This window comes from Trypanosoma brucei, chromosome 3, assembly GCF_000002445.2.
Source record: "Trypanosoma brucei brucei TREU927 chromosome 3, complete sequence".
Taxonomy (NCBI): domain Eukaryota; phylum Euglenozoa; class Kinetoplastea; order Trypanosomatida; family Trypanosomatidae; genus Trypanosoma; species Trypanosoma brucei.
The window spans coordinates 796,357-817,957 of record NC_007276.1 but is presented as its reverse complement, the minus strand read 5'-3'; the positions used below and the strand labels follow the sequence as shown (position 1 = coordinate 817,957).

Sequence of the window (21,601 nt, the reverse complement as noted above, 5' to 3'; positions counted from 1 at the left end):
CTTTATTCTGCTGGACTGACTGGTTAGTACTGTCGTAAAGGCTCTGTGGGAAGACGGCCCATTGTGTTATTTTAATTTGTGAAACACTCGTAAAAGATGCATACAGCGGCATCGAAGCGGGAGGAAATACAGTTAAAGCTTGAGATCCTCCGTCAGGAGAGGGAGAGGGAACAGAGGGCGTTTGATGAGCTGGCTGGCAAGAATTTAGAGATGACCGCTGCGGAGGTTGCCCAGGCAGCCCTGAGAAAGGCAGCTGAGGAGGAGCCAACTTCCCTCAAAGTGGGAGAGATGATTCTGCGTGTTGGGGACTATGTTCAGACGATCGACGATATGTCCACTTTACTCCGTGAGGAAAAAGGCATTTTTATTCCTGACCCTGTGAAACAAGTGTACCTGGGCGAACGAGGGAAGATCACCCGTGTCATACCCTCATTTCAAGGAAAGTCAGCAGTAGAGATGAGATTCGCTGACGGTGCCTCCAAAGTATTTCTCACTGAGTGCCTTGACATCGAGGATAGAGGGAGAGGTTCTGCGAAGAATAGCTCTGGGCAACAGAAACCGCGTTGTGAGACTTCCACTGGAGGTGAAACCGCTCCTGGTGTTACCCCTCAGTCGAAGCCTGAGGCCCCCCCGCAGCCTACATGGGAAATGATTGGGGAACTAAGGCGTGCAGCTTGTGTGCAGAATGCTAAGGAGCTTAGGAGGTCTTCGGAGTTAAAAGCAAATAAGAGATTTGACTCGACAAGGCTTCCATCGACGGACGAACTGTGGAATGCGGCAACACCAGCTCCCCCCACAATTATTCGCTGTGGGGGCAAGCCGATGCTGGTTTCTTCCTCCGCTCGTGCTGCTGCTGAAAGCAACCCTTCGCTGTCTAGTTGTACGGAAACTAGGAGATCGGGATCTGACACTCTGAGGACTGAGGGAGTTTCTCCTACGTTAACCACGAAGTCTCGTGTCCAGAAGAAGGACGGAGCTGCGAAACCGTTAAATACTCCGAGGGAGAGGGGCAGCGGTGGTGTTGCATTGGCGAGCAGCCGCCCTCCAGGGTCCCGCGGTCCTCGCGAGTCACCAGCCGTTGAAATTGCGTCTCCTCAGGTGAAACCGCCGGAAGCATGTGTTCCCAGGGGTGGAAACCATCGTTCCCTACCCACCGGCTGTCCAACAAATTACCAGCCTAAATACTCCCTGAATGATGGAGCCACGGGGATTCCACGACTTGATAGCAAGGATGTGACTGCGAAGCCGAGGCGGTGCAAGGTGGCAGGAGTGCTTCCTGGGCAAATTGCATTGCAGTTTAAGCAAGTTGTTCTGAGCGGACAAGCAAAGACACTGCCGTGTGTATTAGATATACTCACGCAAGCGCTTGGTTGGGAGTCCTCTGGAAGGCGGGTGAAGCGTTTGTTCACCACTGAAGGCGTTGAAATCGCACGTGCGGAGTTTATCACGGATGGCATATCTCTTGTGGCAACGACTGGTCATGTGTATGCTTGCCCTCCGGCGCCCTCAAAGGGTGTAAAGGTGGAAGCAGCAAGTGCGGAGGCTTCGAGGATTCCGGCTGGCCGGCCTGCCACGGGCACGCCCGTGAGGAAGTCACATTCGATTGGAGGTTCTGGTGCAGCAGGTGGCCAACCAAAGCAACAACCGAAACAGCAGCCGAAACAGCAGGAGAGAGTGCATTGTGCTCCCCATACAGCCCCGGGAAAGGGAATCCTGAGACCGATATCCGTGCGTGTGTTTGAGAACGGAGAGTATGGCGACAGGAATAACGACCGATTCCCCTTTCGTACCGTAACACTAAGGCCTGCGCACAAAACGATGCGTGCCGTCATGAACACAGTCGAGAGGGAGTTGGAGTGGCACGCTCTTGGGAAGAAAGTGGACACAATATACGACGCTACAGGTTGTGAGGTAACATCCGTTGACCAACTGACCGACGGGCAGGCGCTTGTGGCTTCAGCTGGGGACCGCTTTGTTATTCCCCACTCGAGCAGCATTCTCCATGAGGAAGTAATGAAGCTGTCAGCAAGCTCGGATTATCTACCTCGTGCCGCCGTCTAGAGGAGTCACACTAACGTGCCGAGTTGAATATCGCGGCGAGGGGCTTGCGGGCTATGTAGCTGTGCGTATGTGTGTGTGTGTGTATGTGTGGCAGCAAAGTAGAGATATCGTCTTTCGGGTGTCGAAGAGACATATGAATGTATGAAATATTCCACACTTCTTTCCTCTTTTTTTCTTCCACTACGATCGTGTGTGCCATCGTGGAAACACCCACGCCACTGATTTCGTTCGTTGTGTTGAGTGAGTGGGCAGCATATTACCGGCTATGCGTAAGTGCATAGTTCAAGGTTATTAGCCAAGTGGCAGTGGCCTGGGAACATGCAGTGTATTTATAGAGCAAACATACCAGATACTCCAGTTGTTGCCCTTCAACCACCTGTCACTTTGTTCCTAGGAACGATATATATATATATATATATATATATATATATATGAAGCCTCCTCCACTTTCCTACGCGTTGATGCACCTTTTTATGTGCTCTATTTTTTTTCTCACCTTTCCATTTTTTCAATATCCCCGCTTGTGTGGCTTCTTTTACTTCTATGTGTTACGTTGAAGGAAGAAACACTTTATTTGATGGAGTGGATGTATGGCCCAACGAAACCACTAGAGGTTCCCCGTCCACAAGACCATGACTACGACGAGTCTGAGATGCTTTACGGCGTGTTGGCCGAATGCCCTTCCATTAGTCCCAATCCGGTTTTAACGCTAGTGGAGTCGATGGCGCTTCGCATTGTGCAGCGGCACTCCCAAAACACTCAGGAACAATGGGCACGTGCCTACCCATTTGGTTCATGCGGTCTTTCCGCTTCAGTTGCAGAGAGTGATCTCGATGTGTATGGTGAGTTCTTTCCTTAATCCCTCCTTTCTACTCCCTTCTTCTTTTCTCCTCTCTTTGTATATGCATCTCCCCTCTTCTTCCTCTCTTTCTTTACTATTCTTTTCCTTTTTGGTGTTCTGGGTCCTTTTTCATTTTATGTTGGATCATGTGAACCCTTAAAGGAACGTGCTTCTGCTTTACGTGTAATCTTTTCCCTGCTCTTCTCCCGTCCTCTTCTTTTCTTCCCCTCCTCACATCGTTCCCTGTTCCTCGTTTCACGTGCCGCCATCGCCTTGTCGACGTCTGGACGCGTTCATCTTGCCGTGGTTGTCGAACCTTCGTGGCTGATCTGCGTGCTGTTTCGCTTTCACTGTCTATACATTTGTGTTTATTTCCAACATTGACCATTGCTTCTTCCTTCGTTAATGATGTGATTATCTAAATATGCATATACATGTATAATCATATATGTACACGTATACATTTGTGTATATGTGTATATTTTGTTGATGTGAGTCTGTTCGTCGTCGTGGCACTCGTGACCCGCACATGGTACTGACGGCAAACACGGATGCTGATTTTCCATTTTTTTTTTGTCAAAACCCCGCAACCATACCATTTCAACCAACAACAATCACAACGCCGAATTACGTTGAATTTGTGAAGCGCGCTGATTTGTCCATCTGTTTTAACGACTGATATCTTTTTCGATGAGTTTCCGAGGTTGTTATATAACTCTGTCGGTCCCGTGTCTGTAGTCGCTGCCAGAGTTCCCGTTGTTAAATTTGAGTACAGAGGCACAGCTGTCGATGTTGTGTTTGTTTCTGTTGGACTGCCACAGCCGCCTACGGAGGAGCAGATGCTGGATGATTCGTTTCTACTGAAGGTGGCTCGAGAAACCCGACCCAGTGCGAACGGAATCCGTTTCACGTTTGAGATTAAGCGGCGACTTCCGGTGCCGTACGATGTCTTCACTGCCGTTCTGAAGACAGTAAAGCTATGGGCGATGCGTCGGATGGTTTACGGCAATGTCTACACGTATCCGAACGGCGCGGTGCTTGCCATCATGGTGGCTAGGGTTTGTCAGGTGCTTCCATCTTCTCATCCCAGTACTCTTCTTCGATTTTTCTTTCTTTTCTACACGCAATGGATGAGCCGCCATGATCGTATTTCACCCGTGTATTTGACTGCGACTCTGGAGGGTCGCGGTCGCATTCCCGGGCTGCCAGACTCATGGAAGCCGTCGAAAGATAAAATTTGCTGCGATTTGTTTCCCGTGATCAGTCCGGCGTATCCATATGTGAACGATGCAAGTAGCGTTGGGCGATGTGGGCTGGAGGCGCTTTACAGCGAGATCACACGGGTGCAATGCATTCTGACGGAGGCGCGGACTCTCCCGTTGGAAGAGATGTGGGAACCGTATAGAATAGAGGAAGAGTATTCAACCTTTCTTGTTGTGGGTGTAAGTTGTGCGGGCCACAGTATGGCGGAGACTGAGCAGGCGCTTTCTGTGTGGAGTTCCTATGTGGCCAGCAGGTTACGAATCCTCATATACTCCATAGAGCGTCATGCACAGGCCCGTCCCTGTCCGCGTAAGATAAGGCCCAAAAAGGATAATCACGTGGGGGGTTCTTCATGTTTTTTGTCTGTCAATTTCCTCATAGGTGTTAAGGCAAAGGAGGGGGGTCCCACCCCACAGCCGTCTCTGTTTACTGAGGCGTGTGGCGAGTTTCACCACGCTGTGAAGGAGGGATGTAACAATGACTCCATTCCGTGGTCATTTCAGCGGAATGATCGTGCAATGCATTGGCCCCGTGTCAAATTTTTAGAGGTGCATCAGGTGCTGCACCTGTTACAAGACCTGAAGTAAAGCTGCGGAGCCGTTAAGTCGACGGGGAACGTACATATATATATATATATATATATGTATGGGGAGAATGAGATCTTTCTTCCCCTTCTTTTTCGCTCTCGCTTTCTCTGTTTATAATATATATATTGGACAGATGCCGTGTTGTATATCTACACTGCACTTGCATCTGACTGATGGGCTAATTATTATACCTGTGCGTCAGGGAGGGAGACGATATATATATATATATATATATGCTTATATATATGCTTATATATATATATATATATATATAAGCATAAATAAATTTGTATCTTCAACATATGCATATTTATACACGTGCGTGTGTGCGTTTTTGCAGCCGATGATTTCCATGTTGATCTTGATACTGCTATTAATGAATGTGAATGTACGTGTGTGTGCGCCACAGCTAATTTGTGTTGGATCAGGCGCTTTAAAGCTTCCAACTTATTTTCTTGTCAGGAGTGCACGGATGTACGTGCGCACTGGATGTGAATCATTGCAGCTGCAAGTAAATGGTCGTTGGGGCAGCCATGAAAGAACAAAATAAAAAGGGAATAATTACAAAGAGCATTATAATGAAAAAGAAAAACACAACTAAAACCACGGCAACACCAGCAAATACACATATACCGATAACAACAAATATGTTGTGTCCGAGCCCCTGGTAGGTAGAACAAAAAACGGAGAGCTATGAGAAGTGGAAAATGGACGAGGAATGTTGGTGCTTGCGTGTGTGTGTGTGTTTGTTTGCGTACACACATATGTGCAGCCCATTAAGTTACTGTTTCTTGGCGTTCCTTATCCTATTTTTTTAAAAATAAAGTTTACCTTCCTTCCTTATCGGAGGTACCCCACTCATATACACACATATATATATATGTATGCGCTGGTGGCATCCTCCTGTTGAACCCCCTTTTCACCTCTGTCTTTGTGCCCCTGTGGTAGTCTGCTCGGCTGCTTCCCGTGCTTTCACCCAACATTATCTGTTTGCCAAACAAAAAAGAAAACGGATGTTTGTTCTTTGTTTTCTCTTTTACCCCTCTCCTTACATTCAGTGAGACGCGTATTTTGTGGTAGGTGTGTTGGCATTGCCTTCAGAAGCATATGTCAGCATTTGAAGATAATCCGTTTGCTGAAGATGATGGGGAACCAACTGCCTCCCAGTTGTCCACCACAAGGAAGAGAGCGCGGGAGGGCGATGATAGTGATGCTGTGGGAACTGGCACGTCAGCGAACCCTTCGTTGTTTGCAATCCAACAGGAACGGTGGGAGAAGCAAAAGCATGATCATGAGCACTTTGGCGGCCCTTCAAGCACCTCATCCCATTCTCCAGCTACACCAGGCTCGGCTGTGCACGAGGCCAACACGGGCGGTGGTGTGCCGGTAGAAGTCGTTCCCACGGCGACGCTTCTCGCGGAGTATGACACTGGTTTGGAAGAAGATGAATACAATGCATTAGTTGTCAAATCGGCTGGCCTGGAATCTGAGATAAGCAGGAGGGACGAAGAATACGCCGCCGAGCTTTCAGCAAAGACAAAAGACAATGAAAGCATGCAGGAGTCCGTAGAGCTTTTGAGGGCCACTGTTTTGCGTGTTCGTCAAGAGATGGAGTTGTGTCGCAGGGCGAAGGATTCCGCAGACGCAAATTATTATAGTGGTAGTGACGTAATAAACGGTGACGACGCCATGGTGGAACTGATGCAGATGGTTGAACAAGAATGCAATACCCTTCAGCGGTTAGCTTCAGATATCCTTCAGAGCTCAGCACCGCGAATTAGGGAATTAATGGAAACCACTGACACTGCGGAGGAAATCCGGTCCCGGATAGTCGGCGTACTCGGTGAATTGCCACGGCTTCCTTCTTTTGATCTTCAGGGCGAGCGCCGGTACATTGAAGCTTGCAGAGCTGCTGCCTCCAAGTTGGACAGTGAGGGACCACTTGGTTCCTCGGTCTTACTCATACAGGCTCTGATATCTGAGTTGTTTCTTCAATTACAGAACTGTGAGAGCGTTTATGGCAGTGTGGAACTGCTAAGCACGCGTGTGATGGCTATCGTTTCGTCTTTGCAAGAACTAGTGCATGACTCACTGGAGTGGTATTTTCGCACTCGCAGCAGGGCTTTTAGCGGTAATTCTTCTCTTTCCTTTAATGCGAATAATTTATTACCCCCGGAGGTCTTCTCCGCCGAAGTGGACATCAGGCAGATGAATACCACACTGCACCACTTGGATGCTACGCTGAGTCATCTCCAGGCATTACCGCATGTTGTGTCGCTGTCACATCAAAATGCCCCCAGTGTTTTTGCGATGTCCGTGACAACTCTCTGCGAGGAGTTAGAGTCTGAGGCCGAGGAATTGGGGTTGGAAGTGCTTCGACTGAGAAAGTTATTCAACCTGGACGCAAGTACGTTGGTGTCAAACGCTGGTGAACCTCAAGAAAGCTCATGCACCGATGAGGACTGTATGAAGAATGGAGCCTCCTCAGAGAAGGTGAAGTGGTTAAATTTGCTTTCGCAAAAGCTGTTGAAGCAGAACTCCAGCGCCGCGGCTCTTTGTCGGACACTGCGCGATGCTACGGTAGATAACGATTCTCCTGTTGTGAATTTACAAATGCTGTTCTACCGGTGCTATAGTGAAATACAGGGGCTATTATTACAATCCCTCACTTCGTTGAACCGAGTGCTGCAACAAAGGGCGAGGATCGTGGAGCATATCAGACAAGTAGTGATGCTTGACGGTGATGATGAGGCATTTGCCCTCTGCGCTGAGAGAGTGTTTCAAGGTAGTGAAGATGGTGTTGAAGGGTTGCTAGATGAGATGGAAGAGTCTTCCCGCGCATGCATACATCAGTTTTCAGAGGCATCTTCCAAGGCACTGGATGAACTAATGATGCGAAATCAGCAGAACGTGCAGCGGCTGCTGGAGGTACGTCGCTTCTTCATTCAGGTTGCCGAAAACACGGATCAGCTGGCGTACGGGGGTGCTGCAGAGGGGCTGCGGCGGGTTCTCCATGATGCGGTGGAACAGCAGCGAAGACTGACGGTGTCTGAGGAGACACATCAATCTGAAGAGCCGCTGGAAATTAGCGTCGAATCTGATGAAAATGGGTTCGGGGATGTTTTGGACATAGTGGCAAGCGAACACAAGGAAGAGCTTCGGGAAGAGATCCAGTTTGCGCGAAGGCGGGGTGAGGAGTTGCTGAAGCGAAGGAAGTGGCTAGCTATGCAGCCAACTCACAAAGATCTCTTAGAACTACTGGCCGTGCATAAGGAGGTGAAGGCTGTGAAGGAAAAGTTGGCGCTTGCGGCCCAACGGCAGGCGAAGTGGGCTGCAGCAAAAGAAGCTCTGGAGGTTAAAAGGCGGCAGGTGGCGGAGGCGCAGGTTGCTGTCTTGGAGAAGCAGTCAAAGCTGCGTGAGTTACAGCAGAAGTTGCAACCAACTGGTCCGTTTGGCAGTTGGTAGCGCAAGTGCATTCATATATGTCCTTCTTCACCAACCTTGCAGCTTTTCATATGTTGTTGGTAAGCGATGCACACCTGGAGGGCGTTTGGTTGCGTATTATTGGTCATATCCATTTCCTCGTTAACAATGAATCAACACCACTTTTTTGGCCCCGTCTTTCCCCTGATACATATATTTTTTTCAAGAAGGAACGAACAGGAGACTGTAGAACAGCAAGGTTTTTCTTCCCTGCCTGACAGGAGCGAAGTTAATACAGTTCACATACGTGTATCACCATGTGCCACGGGGGTCGCACGAACCACTTTTTCACAGACTCCGAGAGTTGTTTCATGGGCGATGACATGCGCCTTTACCAGTGCTTTTGCCCCATTGCTACGTGCACACAAACTGCAGTAGGACCCGCGTGTCGTCTCACCACATCATTTCTTACCTTTTGCGGGCTTCTGCTGCTATTTTGGTTTCTTGTAGCGGCAGCTTATGTGTACATCACAGGATTAATGTCAGAGCACCAACGGCACCATTTGCCGGAGAGTTACAGCGCACTGCCCGGTGGCTATTACTATGAGAAACTTTTTGGGGATGGTACGGATAGTAACCAAAATACTGCCGTGCCTGTGGCTGACGCAGAAAAGTCGGTGAGTTTGATTCCAAACCGCAGAGTTGAGAGGTGATGAGACCGGATTGTTTTTTTTTTTTTTAAAGGTTGTGGTTTCATTGGCCATTCCATATACCACAGCGAAAGGCGGAATAGTGTAAATGGGGAACAGGGGGAAGACGGAAAAGGGCTTGTGCAAGTGCGAGAGAAGGGTATCTTGGCGCGTGTGTGTGTGTGGTACCAATGGTATCATTGCTGCTGTTGTGTTACTTCCCACTGCTATAAATTATGGTCGTGCGGATAATTGCGTGTGGTTACGCTTTGTGCCCCTTTTTTTCTCAAACGTTAGACTCCCGTTGCGCTGTATATGCGCAGATGTCGGGGCTATCGTATCGATGTTACGGTTGGTGACATGTTACTGAGGTAAAGTTGACTTGGTGGTTAATGTTAAATGATTGTCTCCTTCTTCGTTGTTGTTGTGGTCACCGCCATTGCTGTTGTTATTACTGCCGCTATTGTTCCATTATGAGGTTGGTGGAAGGTTATCGGGAAGGTTCCTGTTGTCGCCTTTGGTACTTGGAGCTTTATTTTTCTTCCCTCTTGAAAAGCAATTTGTTGCGCGGACTGTGTTCCTGTAATATATATATATATAGGTGTGTGTGTGTGTGTGTATGTGTGTGCGCGCGTATATTATCCGAACCTCATCACCGTGTGCACGAGGACTTTTCTTGTCTTTCTGCTGGTACAGTCAAGGTCTAGGGAAAGGGGAAAAACAGATTTTGTTTTTTAAAAAAGAAAAAAAATAGAGGAACAAGAAAACTGTCAAAAGATATAAAGGGAATAAAGGAACGAGAAGATACTGATTTGCCAGCTGGTATCAGAAGCTGTCCACGAAACGAGGTGAACACATATCATTGTTGTTTTTCCCTTTTTTTTGTTGGAAATGCCTTCGGCGACGGGAAATGGTTGGTTTACTGCCCTCTGTGCGGCAGCTGCGGCGGTGGCCGTCCCGAGCTCCGTTTATCTGTTCTTGTCTCGTCAAGAGGGACGGCGCCAGGGACGGAAACCCCACACAGCTGCCTCTACTCCTGTTGAGGAGTGGTGCGCGGAGGAGGTGCTCGATTGGTTGAATTCACTCGGCGTTTCGCCTCCGACGATGAAGAATTTTGAGGAGAACAATGTGGATGGTTCAGTCCTCTTCTTGTTAGGAGAGACCGACCTCCCCGCGTTAGCGCCAAAGGTGGGTGATGCAGTCCGCATTCGCGAGGGCTTGCGCAAGTTGCGATCTGCCCACCCTTCACAGCGGCCCGTGCACCAAGCCAGTCAACAAGTGGCCCCACAGAAGGCAGAGGATATACTTCCCACGGGAGATGATGCGGAAAACCGCTTCATTAATATCGTGCAGGAGGTGGATGAGATTCGCGCGCTGCTCGAATCACAGGACTTTCGGAACGCACGACCGGAATGGCAGACGGGTGTACGGCAGGCGTGCGCACGAAGACTTGCCGCCCTGTGTCAAGAGAAGGAACAACTGCCGGCGGCGTTGCAGGCAAAGGTTGCACCCCTCATCAGTGGTTTGCAAGCCACGTTTACATGTTCGCCCAATCAAGGCGAGGGCGCTACTCTTCCTGCTCCGTCCCCAGCCTTGGAGAAACAGTTGAAGTCTTTGCATGATATGGTCGATGATTTCGTCCGCGTCCTGGACGGAACGACGGCTGACGTGGAATCTGCTCCGGTGATGCAGGAGCTTCAAAACCAAGTAGGTGTGCAGATAAGCAGAGTGGCTGCGGTCGCACGCCGCCTCCCCGCCGAATACGGGGAGCCACTACTGAATAAGTGTGAAGCCGTAATCCAGCGGCTACAGCGGAGGGGATCGCAATCTGCAGCTGCTACTGCCGATGGTACGCATGGGGGTGTTCCAACTCTGGGAGGAGTACGCCGTGGTCTGAGGCCAGCCAACTTTGATCTCGTACTGAATCAACTCCGCTCTTTGTTCACGGAGCTAAAGTCTTCAGTGTTGGGGGAGCCAGATGCGCGGCGTCGTTTGGATAAGTTGATGAGCATAAAAACGACCTTGGGCGGTATTCTGCAGGAGGCCGCTACATGGGATGATTCTGAGGCGACTGCGATTATCAACAGTGTTGCAAACAGGGTATCATCTGTATTTGAACAGATGGAAGCGCTGACTCGCGAAGAGCTTTCTTCCCATGGCGGAGGAGGCACAGGTGCCCCACACAATGAGGGTGAAGCCGATAATGTGGATGGTTATCGGGGAGAGAGAGGTGATGATATACCCGTGACACATGTCGTTGCAAATTTGCAGGCAATCATTCAGGTACTTCACTCGGATGAGTTGATGGACGCACCGGTTGAGGTACAGCAGCAGACGATCGGCAAACTTGGCAGAAAACTGAGAGGGCTTCACCAAAGAATGGAGCGTGCCCCGCGAGACGAGACAAACTTGCAGATAATGACGATGATTGAGACGGCACAGGGCCTGATCGGGTCCGTCGCTGATGGGTCCGATGATGGTGATGAAACCCCAGATGAAACTTCCAGTAACCAGAGGTGGAGTCAGCGCGCAAGTATGGGACGTGGAAGTGGGGAGCTTGGCCCCGCAAGCGGTGGTGCAGCGCGTTCCCCTGGATCAACGACGAACGGTCTTGCCACTTCGGAGGAGGCGGATCTCGCGGACGAGGCGGTGGTATTGCTGGAAAAGGTTTTTGAGTACATCAATTCCGGTGCCTTCGACGCACTGCCACCAGATGAGCAGGGAGAAGCAGCGCGGCAGAACCTCAATCAGCTTCAGCTAATTGAGCAGAAGTGCCGAGCATGTGGCGGACAGCAGCAGCTCATGGGAATTATTGCGCACATAAAAGGTATCCTTCAGCAGAGGGCCCGGCAGGGCTCGAATGGTGAGACGCGTAGCCAGCTGTTTCTTGCCAGTTCAGCCTGCGTTGAGGAGATTCAGTCGCTGTTGGACTCCAGTGCCTTTAAATCAGCTGATGCGGGGAAGAGGAAGAGCTTTGCTCTTTGTCTCTTACCCCAACTTCAAAATGTTATGTCATCCTTGCCACATATGGAACCCACTGAGGCGGAGATGATGCACGTTCTCATTGCTCCCATTAGTGAAGCTCTCGAAGCCGCCTCAACCGCACCGGATTCGACTCGAGATGTGTCTGTTTCAGCTTCTGTGAATCCGCTTGAACTCATTTCAAGGATGGAGGAGATACGAAACGTTCTAGAATCCGAAGAGTTTCGGAATGCTTCAGCGAGACAAAGACGCCTTATTGTGTCAAGACTCGTAGTGAGTATCGGAGAGATACGAGAGCAGTGCCTCTCTTTGGGTGAAATAGCAACCCCTCTTCTTCCTATCGTTCAGGAGATGCACACACAGCTGCAAAATGTGGCTGCGTATACGGGAGACGAAGCACACGAGGAGAGTGGGGCTGGGGGCGCCAGTACACCCGCCGTTTCTCGTGTTGCTAATGCTGACGACGGTTCTGGAGATGACGATAATGAAGAGAGTGCCGATGCTGTCCCTAGTGCAGAGGAGGGAAATCTTAATGCGATGCTTTCGGAGCGTTTGAAGTTGTTCAGGTCCGTTGCCGACATTGCTGACAGACTGCGGCGAAGCAACATGGAGAAATTCACTGTCTCAATGGAGGAACTTGAACCCCTGCAAGGTCTCTTGGCTATGGTTTACTCTGTTGGGATATCTTCTAATGAGGAAAGGAGTCTCCGTGACGAGTTTGAGGCCCAACTGGGGGAAGCAATGAATAGAGCGAACGCCGCCGTTTCAACCAGTAATGATGTGGAGGATGTAAGAGCTCTGCCGGCTACACTGCTGAAGGGGACTCCCCCGGCTCGAGTGGGCGCAGATGAGAGGGTCCGGGAAGCACTGAGGTCAACAAGAGAGCGTGCCAACCTCAACCAGGGTTCACCGAGACATGGGCAAGTGCAGGACGCCGATGTGGTGGCTCGCATGTCATACCTGCAAGACATGCTTGATGAGGCAACTTGCCGTATCCACGAGAACCCACCGCAAAATGAAGAGGAACTGAGACCGTATCTCAGTTTACTAAGAGAAGCTGGCGAGGAGGGAGATCGACTTCCAATCAATTTGCTTCTAGGATTTAAGGAGCTCGAAAATTCTGTTGTAGATGCTGCTCAGTCCATACCCGCTTCAGGGGGACCGCGAGGTGCGCGAGAGCCTGGTATGCAGGCGCAGGAAGACACTAGTAATGGTGACTTCGCCGAAGGTGATGCTGAAGAGTCTGTGACTCTTCTGTTGCTTGACATATCAAATCGCCTGCGTGAGGGTTCCGTCTCGGATGAAAGATTGGACGAATTATCGGCAATGCTGGACTGCTTGGATGGTCGGGGCTTTACCGAATCTTTCAGGCACGCCGTTGAATCTGTGCGACAACAGTTGGAGTTGCAGCGTGTTGTTAACAGAAATAATGCAGAGGAATCATCATTGGAGGACGAGGAGGACGATAACGGAAACACATCGGAAGTTGCGGGGGATATTTCGAGAGATAGTGAATTGGATACAAGCAACAAAGGATGCCAGAGAGCAGCAGCGTCAGCGGCTAGCACACTTTCCAAGATCGAGGACGTGTCAGAAGTTGCTGAAAGCTCGGAAAATTCAGCATCCCCCACGTCGGCGCAGGGACCTGATGGAGGGTGCACGGCGGCATTGTCGGACCGTGCACTGAAGCAAACCAAGCCGAAGAAGCACAGCAAGGGTAAATTAACATCGTGCCTGGAGAAGCTCCAAAAGAACGTCGTCCCGGGTGGAAAAAAAGCTGAATTGACTCTTCTTCCGCGTTTGGAGGAGAGACTTCTCAAGGAGGAGCAGCATTTCATCGAAAATACCACTCTTGCCGACATCCAAAATATCAGCAAACTCATCCTTCATTTGCAGGCAAACAACGACGTGAAGAGAAATTCAGGACTGAAGTCGCAAGTAAACCGCCTGAAGGAAAAGTTTGCCCGTCAGTTGGTGGCATTCAAGGGAAGCGATCAGCAAGCGGCTGCAGTTCGTTCAAAGTTGCGACTGCAGTGCCACGACGGTGATGCTTTTGGACGGTCTGTTCGTAACCTTGTTATTTGCACCGGAACTGAGGCCGAGGCGCCTGGTAACGAGATGAGGAGTGATGAACTGCTTAGGTCCTTAACAGAGGGGAAAGCGGCGAAGGCAGAGGTCCCTTCCGACGTTGTGAAGGAGTGGGCCGGGCGAAGTGTGGCGCTTATTTTTTGCGAAGCAAATTCTAATGAGGGGACTGTGCTATGTGAGCTCCTGATGCTCCAGGAGGTCCTCGTAAACCGATATGGTTTTGATGTTTACCTGGTAAACTATGGGGACCCGTCTAAAGCAGGGGACCTGCTGCAGGAGGTTGCTGCCTTAGATGTGAAACGCCTCTTCTTGTACTTTGTGACGGGTGATCATGACCCCTTAACACCACACGCAATTACATTTCGCAACGGATCGACACTTCCCTATCAGGATGTAATCAACACCGTGGACAATATTGACCGCGTTGTTTTGGCACATTGCCAGCCACTCCGACTCAACGTTGTTTCAACGTTGGTTGGCTGCGATGCGGAGGTGAAGGACAATTCTCTTCTTTCTGTGGTAATCACAGAGGACGCTGCGGTTGAAATACGACCGGTGCGATGTTGGCTTTACGATGGGCTCCTCACACCTGCCGTGACGGAATTGCTGTCCCTTGACGAAGAGCGGGTTCTGTGCCCAGAGGATCTTGTCATGTACGTTGTCACAGCTCTCAGTTCGCACATCATTGACTTCGGTAGCTTCATGGAGCGTGAACCTCTGGGAATGGGGTTCTTTTCACCAATCGAATGATAGCGTCGCTTTAGTTGTCGGCGCCAGTGGATGTAGTGTGTTTATGTGTGCGTCCCTGAGGGGTGGGGTGGGGTGGAGTGAGGGAGTGAGGTGCGTTGTTTGTTTCTTTTTTTTTTTTTTTTGTGCCCTTCAAGGTTTTCTGTTTTTATGGTATTTAAGGGAAGGTTTCCCTTCTTCCGCGTTGTTATTCTTATTTATTCCCCTCTTGTTCATTCACTGCCAACAACACGCGGCCACCGCAGCCAATGTCACCAGTTTTGGCACTATGTCTATGTAAGGGTTGCCCATACTAATAATAATAGTTGTTTTCCCCGCCGTCGTTATAAATAATTCTCATGGCACGCCGTGCTGACAGCTGCGGGGATGAAATCGCTGTGCCACTCGCTCTGCTGCACACTGGCTCTTTCCCTTAAGTGATTTTCATTTTGCTCCCTTTTATTTGTGCGGTCGAACAAACATAGCGTGCAGGGGCTTATTTTTCGGTTTCAAAAGAGTTGAAAATGAACATAAGAGAAGGAAAAAGATAGCTTAGTGTTTAGATTAGTGATGTGATATAATAAAATACCAGAAATAAAACGAAAACGCGAAGGGTGGTGGGTCCGTGTGTGTGTGTGTATGAAAGGGTGTTTAGGAATAATGATAATGATAATAATGATAATAGGAACGCTAAAGGCAGAGGAGGAGAGAGGAGAAGGGTGAGACGGATGAGAGGGAAAGAGGAGAGAAGACTTGACAATCCAGTTACTGGAATGTCAAGGGGAAATGGACATGGGCAAGGGGGAAAGGGGCTGTGCGCGTGCGCGCGTGTGTGTGTTTATGTTTGTATTTATGTGTATGTGTGGGAAGCTGTGCCATGTTGCGGAGTGATGGGTGAAGCCGCTTTTTGTTTTCCCCCGCCACGATGCGGTGCTTACCTTTACGTATCGCTTGAATGCATTTAACTCCACGTTATATACTTAATTACTTTTGCTGGCTGCTGTGTTCATTCACCTCCCCCCTTTATTGGTTGTGTGGTTTTTTTCATCACTTGCCGCCGCCATCTTCACTCTCTTCTCCTTTCCTTGCTACACACATGAACTCTATTTTCCTTCTTCTTATTTATTAAACACCTACATCACCCCAAAGAGGAATATTTTTCTCTGCGGTTCACATCGTTTGTGTGCGTGTCCTCCAAGTTTCGACCCTTCCTGATCCGTGGTTTTAGTCTAATAGAGGCGCACGAGATACGTTCCACTGCTAGCACGAATTAGGCTATATCCAAACCATGGCGGAGGCCGCCCGCACAGTGCGACATTATGTCAGTGATTGTCTTCAGGAGCGTCACCCATACGACGTGGAGAAGGGTTTTGCCGGCCGTCCCAACCGTGACATTGGACTCGTTTACAATGGATTACAACCCCACACCGCTGGGGATTGGATTGCCAGTCTCAGTGACCCTGCGGTGGGCTCCCTGCAGCGTCGGCGTGCAGTCCGACTGTTGATTGCTCACTCCGCCTCGCAGGAGGCGAAAATCAAGCTGTTGAGGATGAATGTCGTTCCAGCTGTTGTGGCCGCGCTCATCACTACGCCATGTGCTGAGTTTGAATGCCAGGTGTTCGCGCTGCTGCGCTCCCTGTGCATAATTTCACAGGGATGCCACGTAGTCATGGAAGAAGGTGGATTAGAGGCTGCAATTCGTTCTATTCAAGACCGCAGAAATTTAGCTGAGCGTGCGGAGGCTCGGGCGGCTGCAGCGCAGGTACTTTATCAGATTAGCTTCAATGCTGCTGGTGTGCGATGGTTATTGGGGGCGGAGGTGCCTCCAGGTTTCGAGCTGATGGACCCGATTCCGAGTTCTTCTAAATGTGTTTTTGGGAAGAAAGATGTGATAGCAGCCCTTGTGTTTATTCTGGAAAACGATTCCGCAACCAATCGCAAGATGTTTCTGCATGCGGTGACATGCTTGGGGCAGCTGACCACACAAACAGAAGGTATTTTCGCAGCGATGGAAGGAAGGGCGGTTCATGCTGTCTCGTCGCTTTTGCACGGATACGTGGAAAATGGATTTGATTCGTCAGATGACGATGTTGTATCTGCTCTTTTGGTGGTCGTAACCAATGTCTCACTTGAGCAAACTGGTGTTGAACTTGTAGATGAGCTTAACACTCCAACTGATGTATGCACTCTTGTAGGTAAATACTACTCAGATCCACAACCAGCCAGTTACCCACTGCTTCGTTCACTCACTAGTGCGTTGTCAGCAGTGTACAAGTTGCTTTCCATGAAGATGAATAGCATGACGGTCCTGACTAATGGTTTCTCACGGATTTTGGTGATTTACAAGTTCCTTCACAAAATCAATGACGTGGTCACAGCAGCGAAGCACGCCGGGCGGGAGCCACATCCCGACGTAATTGCGATATCAAAGAATCTTGTTTTGAGCACTCACTTTGCCATGGAGGTGAAGGACGTGCGGACTTTTACGCACTCTTACTTGAGCAAGTTAGATAAAAAGGAGGCCTTTTACTTTAGACGGCAGCTATTTTATTCTACGCAATGGGAGGGGGAGTTTGACGCTGCAGTGTAAGCCATGCCACAACAAAGAGGGCGGTAGCCTCCGCAAGGCGCGAACATATCGGATCTGTATTTCTGCACCACACACATCTCTGTGTACAGGTTACCCTCTTTCTCTCTGACTGTGCCATTCTTTGCAATACGCCAACTTTTCTTCTACCCCCCCTTTTTTTAAAAAAAAATATGACTTGGCTACCTGTGCTGTGTTTAGACGCATACCGTACGCGGAAGTTCACTGACGCCGCACGCACCCATATGTCGATGTAGATGTACGTGTATAATTGCCTCCGTCAGGCCGATGGCAACTGGCCTCTTTTGGGTATTCTTTGCTCTATATTTGCTTTTTTCTTGTCGTTTTCTCCACCCTTTTACGTGCAAATACCCATTTATTTCCCTTCCCCTTTATCTTTTAAACGACAATACTAAAATCAACAACATTACGCTCTTACGCATATATTAAGTAGGTCGCGGTGAGGGGATATACCTGAAGGCACTTAGCACTGTCACTATTGCCTTCTCAAGCATTGTAAACACCGCCAGATATCGTTTGTTGTCGGACATGCCGCCTAAAAAGAAGCGAGTTTCCAAGGAGTTCGACGTTGCAAGTGTGGGGAACATTTTCCAGCGGATTCATAAGAGCGCCGCACACATTCCCCAGTGCAGAAAAGAGTTACTTGCGTACTTTGCGGACAACCAAATAGCTGTGGGTGAGTCTGTGTGTTATGTGGTGTTGCTTGTGCTGAAGGAAGCCCCCCGTATTCCCCCAGATGCGCTCAAGCGGCAGTATAACTTCCTCACAGATTTTTGTAAAGAGTGTCGCGAGAGGTATGGCTCCGACCAAATTGCTTTAACAATATTGAAAACAGTAATGGGACTCCACAACGCAAACGACAAGATGGTTCGTCTCGGTGTCGTGTCCCTCTTCGACGCGCTTCTGAGGACGGTGGATTCTAAGAATGACACAGTTGCACGACAGAATTTGTATGAGGATTTGGCGGAGGTGGTTAAATTACGGTTACACGACAAGTTTCCTGCGGTACGAGAGCGAGCTGTCTCCTGCGCATCATATTTTCAAATTGGTAAGAAAACTTGCGATATGACGCAGCAGTTGCTGGCACTTCTCTGCACTGACACCTCTGCGGATGTACGTCGGCAGATACTTTTGAATGTGCGCGATCGAACGGAGTTCACAAACGGCTACTTCAGCAGCATGATTCGCTGTTTACGTGATGCAGTGGCACGGGTTCGTGCAGCCGCCTGGGACGCGTTGAGCCGCTCACGGTGGGAAATCGTTACCGCTTGTGCGCACATGAGGGGAGTCAACCTACCGTCGTTAATTAAAGAAGGTTTAGCGGATGGGAATAAGACTGTTGCCAATGCATGCCGGGCCGCGTTGACCGACTCTTGGCTGCATCGTGATAACGGCGATGACTGCGAAGCCACTCTGCAACTGCTGATGGCGGAGAACTGCAGTTGCATAGATCTTGAAAGTGTGGATGCTTTTTGCACGGAGATGTTAATGTACTGTAAGCGTCACAACAAAGCAAAGAAATACGTGGTGGATTTTGGATGTGTAAGCGCGGCCTCACTTTTGTTGTGGAAGACCAGTGCACGGCTTTCGGCGGATGCCGAGGGAGAGGATGAAATGGCCGTGCTTCTGCCACTGGCGCAGTTCAGCACCCTCCTCAAGGACACCATTAACCTATTTGCTCATCCAGATGCGGAGCCGGAGACAGTGAAATACAAGAACGCCGATGAAGCCGACGCCATGCTTCGTTGCTTACTTTCCGTGTTTGAGATATATCAAGAAAATGGTTTTCTGGCACACTCGGACAACACAACAAGGAGCAGCCTGCTCCGCAACATTAGTTTTCTGCTTAAGATTGTTCCAGACGATGACCCCACGCTATTCGTGGATATTGCTGTCCGCACACTGAAGGCATTGACTGAGCGCACACCAGAGGAAGCCACCAAAACCGTTACTTCGGCACTCAGTTCCCTCTTCCGCTGTTTGAGGCTTCCGCGAAAATATTCTCTAGGTTATGATGACGTGGAAGCTTTCGGACAGAAGAGTCGCGAGCGGCATCAACATCTGATGTCATTACTCATGAAGAATCGGTTGGGAGGAGTGGAGAAGGAGGAGTATGAAACACTTCGGGAGGAGATGGACATGGATGAGAAGTTCCTTCTGCGAATGCAGCACATTGTTTTTGCGTTTCTTTCACACTCGCAAAGGGGTGATACTATCCCATCCTTTTGCTCTCACATCATCCAGCTTGGCCGCCGGCTGGACAACGGCCCTGTGAAGATTGTTTCCACAAAGTCGCTTGGACTACAGTGCCTTGTTAATCCTGACACAGTTCACACGTTTATGCCCCTGATAATGAGCGATGCCACCGATGTAACCACGGAGAAGGGCGACTGCGTGTCATTGGCAGCTTTGGGTGTCGTCTTTGACCTTGTGATGGAGTACGGTCTGCGCTTCTTCGACTGTCCCACAGAAACAAGGGCTAGCGGCACTTACAGCAATCGCAGCCGCAGTGTTGCAGGGGAGGAGGTGAGCTACAGGGAAGATGATGACGCTACCGCTCATTCTCCGGCCTCTGCGGGTGGTGAAAGTGCTCTTGAGGCACGTCTTCGGCACGAGAAGGCCTTATCACGGGAGGATGAGCACAAGGTTGGTGGTGGCAATTTGTTAAATTCGCTGCGCGCGTTTGTGTGGACGAACAATGCTGTGAGAAGCACAATGGCAGTTGTTGGCTTTAGCAAGCTACTTAGCTGCAGCCGCGTGCATCCGAGGTACGTTCCTGAAATAATTGCAGACCTTTTGACACACCTAGTAGCCCACCGCAAAGGAGAGAAGACGAACAACTCCTCCGCGTATATGGTGGACTACCTTAGTAAGTTTTTTCAGAGTTACGCTTCCAGCCACGATCAGCGTCAGTCCATGTTTGCTCAGGGCGGTGTCCTCGCCTTCGTCGCGATGCTCCGGCAGCACGTACCAACTGCATCATGGTTGATAGAATTTGTCACAAAACTGTCTGACGCTCTTATTCTTGTGCAGATACGCAATATCGATCCGACGGCCGCGCGACAGGCAGCGAGGCTTGATGACGAGATAGCACCAGATGACGAGGAAAAGTCGGCAATGGGTAAAATTTCATCAGGTCGTCGTACATCAGCTCGGTACTCATCGCAGAATAGTCAGCTCACGCAGATGTTGAGCAAATATTCCCTCCATGAGTTTATTGCTAGCGAGCTGCTTATTGAGATAGCACAAAATGACTCGGAGCACGCGCGGGATGTTTGCATGACAACACTCGAGAAGTGCATGTACTTCTACACGAAAGCACTTCCTTCCTGGTTGTTGTTCTGCTGCACCCGTGCGATCGAGGTCGTTGGTACGGACACTCCTGTTCGTCCCCGCTTGGAGTCGTGGCGTGACGAGGCGGTTGCGCGTTTTGCAGTGCCCATCAGTGCAGAAGCGATTGAATCGCTGACGACGCGGTGGAACGAAACTGTGGAGAAGCGGGATCAGGCTGTAGTGAAGTTGCTCAACTGCGGTATTACCTCCGGTATTACCTCCTGTTTGGGTGAAATGGCGCGACCCTACGAGTCTTCCACTCCATTTAGTGGGGATTCAGTGCCTTGTACTGCCACTGGTGTTAAGAAGCGGGCGCGTGAAGCAGAAACCGTGTTCGAGATCAACTCGACAACTAACCGCCGTGGCAGGACGGACCGGTAACTGTTGTGTGTTCGTCAGGGATCTTCCATGGCGAGGGAGAGCAAGAGAGGAGGCGCAAAAGCCATACATGCAGCTGCACGCACACATGGCAAGAAGAACAGATAGATAATGACATGACGTTGTGGCGGCAGTGACATCAGAAGGCTGTGAAGTACTGCACAGGCAGCCAAAAGCAATGACAGGAAGAGACGAAACGAGGATGATGTTGGGATGACCATATTGCAGTGGGTGTTTCCGTGTGTGCGTATGTGTGTGTGCCTTCTGTTAGATTTGAGTGCTTAGTTGATTTTTTCCCCCTAAACCAATAGAATAGTAATATATTTCCTGTTTACTGCTTTGAATGACAAAATAGCAAGCAAATATAAACTAATGTGTCGCAGTTATATATACGTATGTATATATATATATATATATATATATGTATATATTTCAACGGTGGGCACTTCCCTCGCTTCCCACCAGGCTCACCACCACTTTTAATCATCCCAAAGTACATGATGTAATAAAAGAACAAAGGAAAGGAACATCAAAGGTTAGGACAGAGCGTGAACGCATTCGGTCACATAGCATCAGTGACCCAAGCGAAAAGGGGAAGAGCCAAATTGAGTTTCTCCGTCGC

General features: G+C 49.6%; 7 protein-coding genes across 7 annotated transcripts, besides 16 other annotated features; all 7 read left to right on the top strand.

Moving 5' to 3' along the window:
- Positions 1 to 2,403: part of a sequence feature (sequence corresponds to BAC RPCI93-3K10) that runs on past the window's edge.
- Positions 1 to 21,601: part of a sequence feature (This entire sequence corresponds to a 90,616 bp segment at the SP6 end of BAC clone RPCI93-3K10.) that runs on past both edges of the window.
- On the top strand, positions 97 to 2,061 carry Tb927.3.3170 (hypothetical protein, conserved; the record flags this gene model as incomplete). The annotated part of the gene is made up of 1 exon (XM_838817.1): positions 97 to 2,061. The coding sequence occupies one exon, from the start codon at positions 97 to 99 to the stop codon at positions 2,059 to 2,061; it is 1,965 nt and encodes a 654-aa protein (XP_843910.1).
- Positions 2,122 to 2,151: a microsatellite.
- Positions 2,404 to 21,601: part of a sequence feature (sequence corresponds to BAC RPCI93-27C5) that runs on past the window's edge.
- Positions 2,461 to 2,494: a microsatellite.
- Tb927.3.3160 (poly(A) polymerase) lies at positions 2,639 to 4,752 on the top strand (the record flags this gene model as incomplete). The annotated part of the gene is made up of 2 exons (XM_838816.1): positions 2,639 to 2,898; positions 3,549 to 4,752. 2 exons carry the CDS (start codon positions 2,639 to 2,641, stop codon positions 4,750 to 4,752), a joined length of 1,464 nt encoding a protein of 487 aa, XP_843909.1.
- Positions 2,909 to 3,013: a sequence feature (A-rich).
- Positions 3,325 to 3,384: a microsatellite.
- Positions 4,784 to 4,812: a microsatellite.
- Positions 4,966 to 5,026: a microsatellite.
- Positions 5,860 to 8,217, top strand: Tb927.3.3150 (hypothetical protein, conserved; the record flags this gene model as incomplete). The annotated part of the gene is made up of 1 exon (XM_838815.1): positions 5,860 to 8,217. One exon carries the CDS (start codon positions 5,860 to 5,862, stop codon positions 8,215 to 8,217), a length of 2,358 nt encoding a protein of 785 aa, XP_843908.1.
- On the top strand, positions 8,493 to 8,888 carry Tb927.3.3140 (hypothetical protein, conserved; the record flags this gene model as incomplete). Its single annotated transcript, XM_838814.1, has 1 exon — positions 8,493 to 8,888. The coding sequence occupies one exon, from the start codon at positions 8,493 to 8,495 to the stop codon at positions 8,886 to 8,888; it is 396 nt and encodes a 131-aa protein (XP_843907.1).
- Positions 9,280 to 9,332: a microsatellite.
- Positions 9,466 to 9,492: a microsatellite.
- Positions 9,756 to 14,684, top strand: Tb927.3.3130 (hypothetical protein, conserved; the record flags this gene model as incomplete). Its single annotated transcript, XM_838813.1, has 1 exon — positions 9,756 to 14,684. The coding sequence occupies one exon, from the start codon at positions 9,756 to 9,758 to the stop codon at positions 14,682 to 14,684; it is 4,929 nt and encodes a 1,642-aa protein (XP_843906.1).
- Positions 14,744 to 14,777: a microsatellite.
- Positions 15,317 to 15,344: a microsatellite.
- Positions 15,359 to 15,412: a sequence feature (CT-rich).
- Positions 15,474 to 15,525: a microsatellite.
- Tb927.3.3120 (hypothetical protein, conserved) lies at positions 15,949 to 17,250 on the top strand (the record flags this gene model as incomplete). Its single annotated transcript, XM_838812.1, has 1 exon — positions 15,949 to 17,250. One exon carries the CDS (start codon positions 15,949 to 15,951, stop codon positions 17,248 to 17,250), a length of 1,302 nt encoding a protein of 433 aa, XP_843905.1.
- On the top strand, positions 17,797 to 20,982 carry Tb927.3.3110 (hypothetical protein, conserved; the record flags this gene model as incomplete). The annotated part of the gene is made up of 1 exon (XM_838811.1): positions 17,797 to 20,982. The coding sequence occupies one exon, from the start codon at positions 17,797 to 17,799 to the stop codon at positions 20,980 to 20,982; it is 3,186 nt and encodes a 1,061-aa protein (XP_843904.1).
- Positions 21,364 to 21,410: a microsatellite.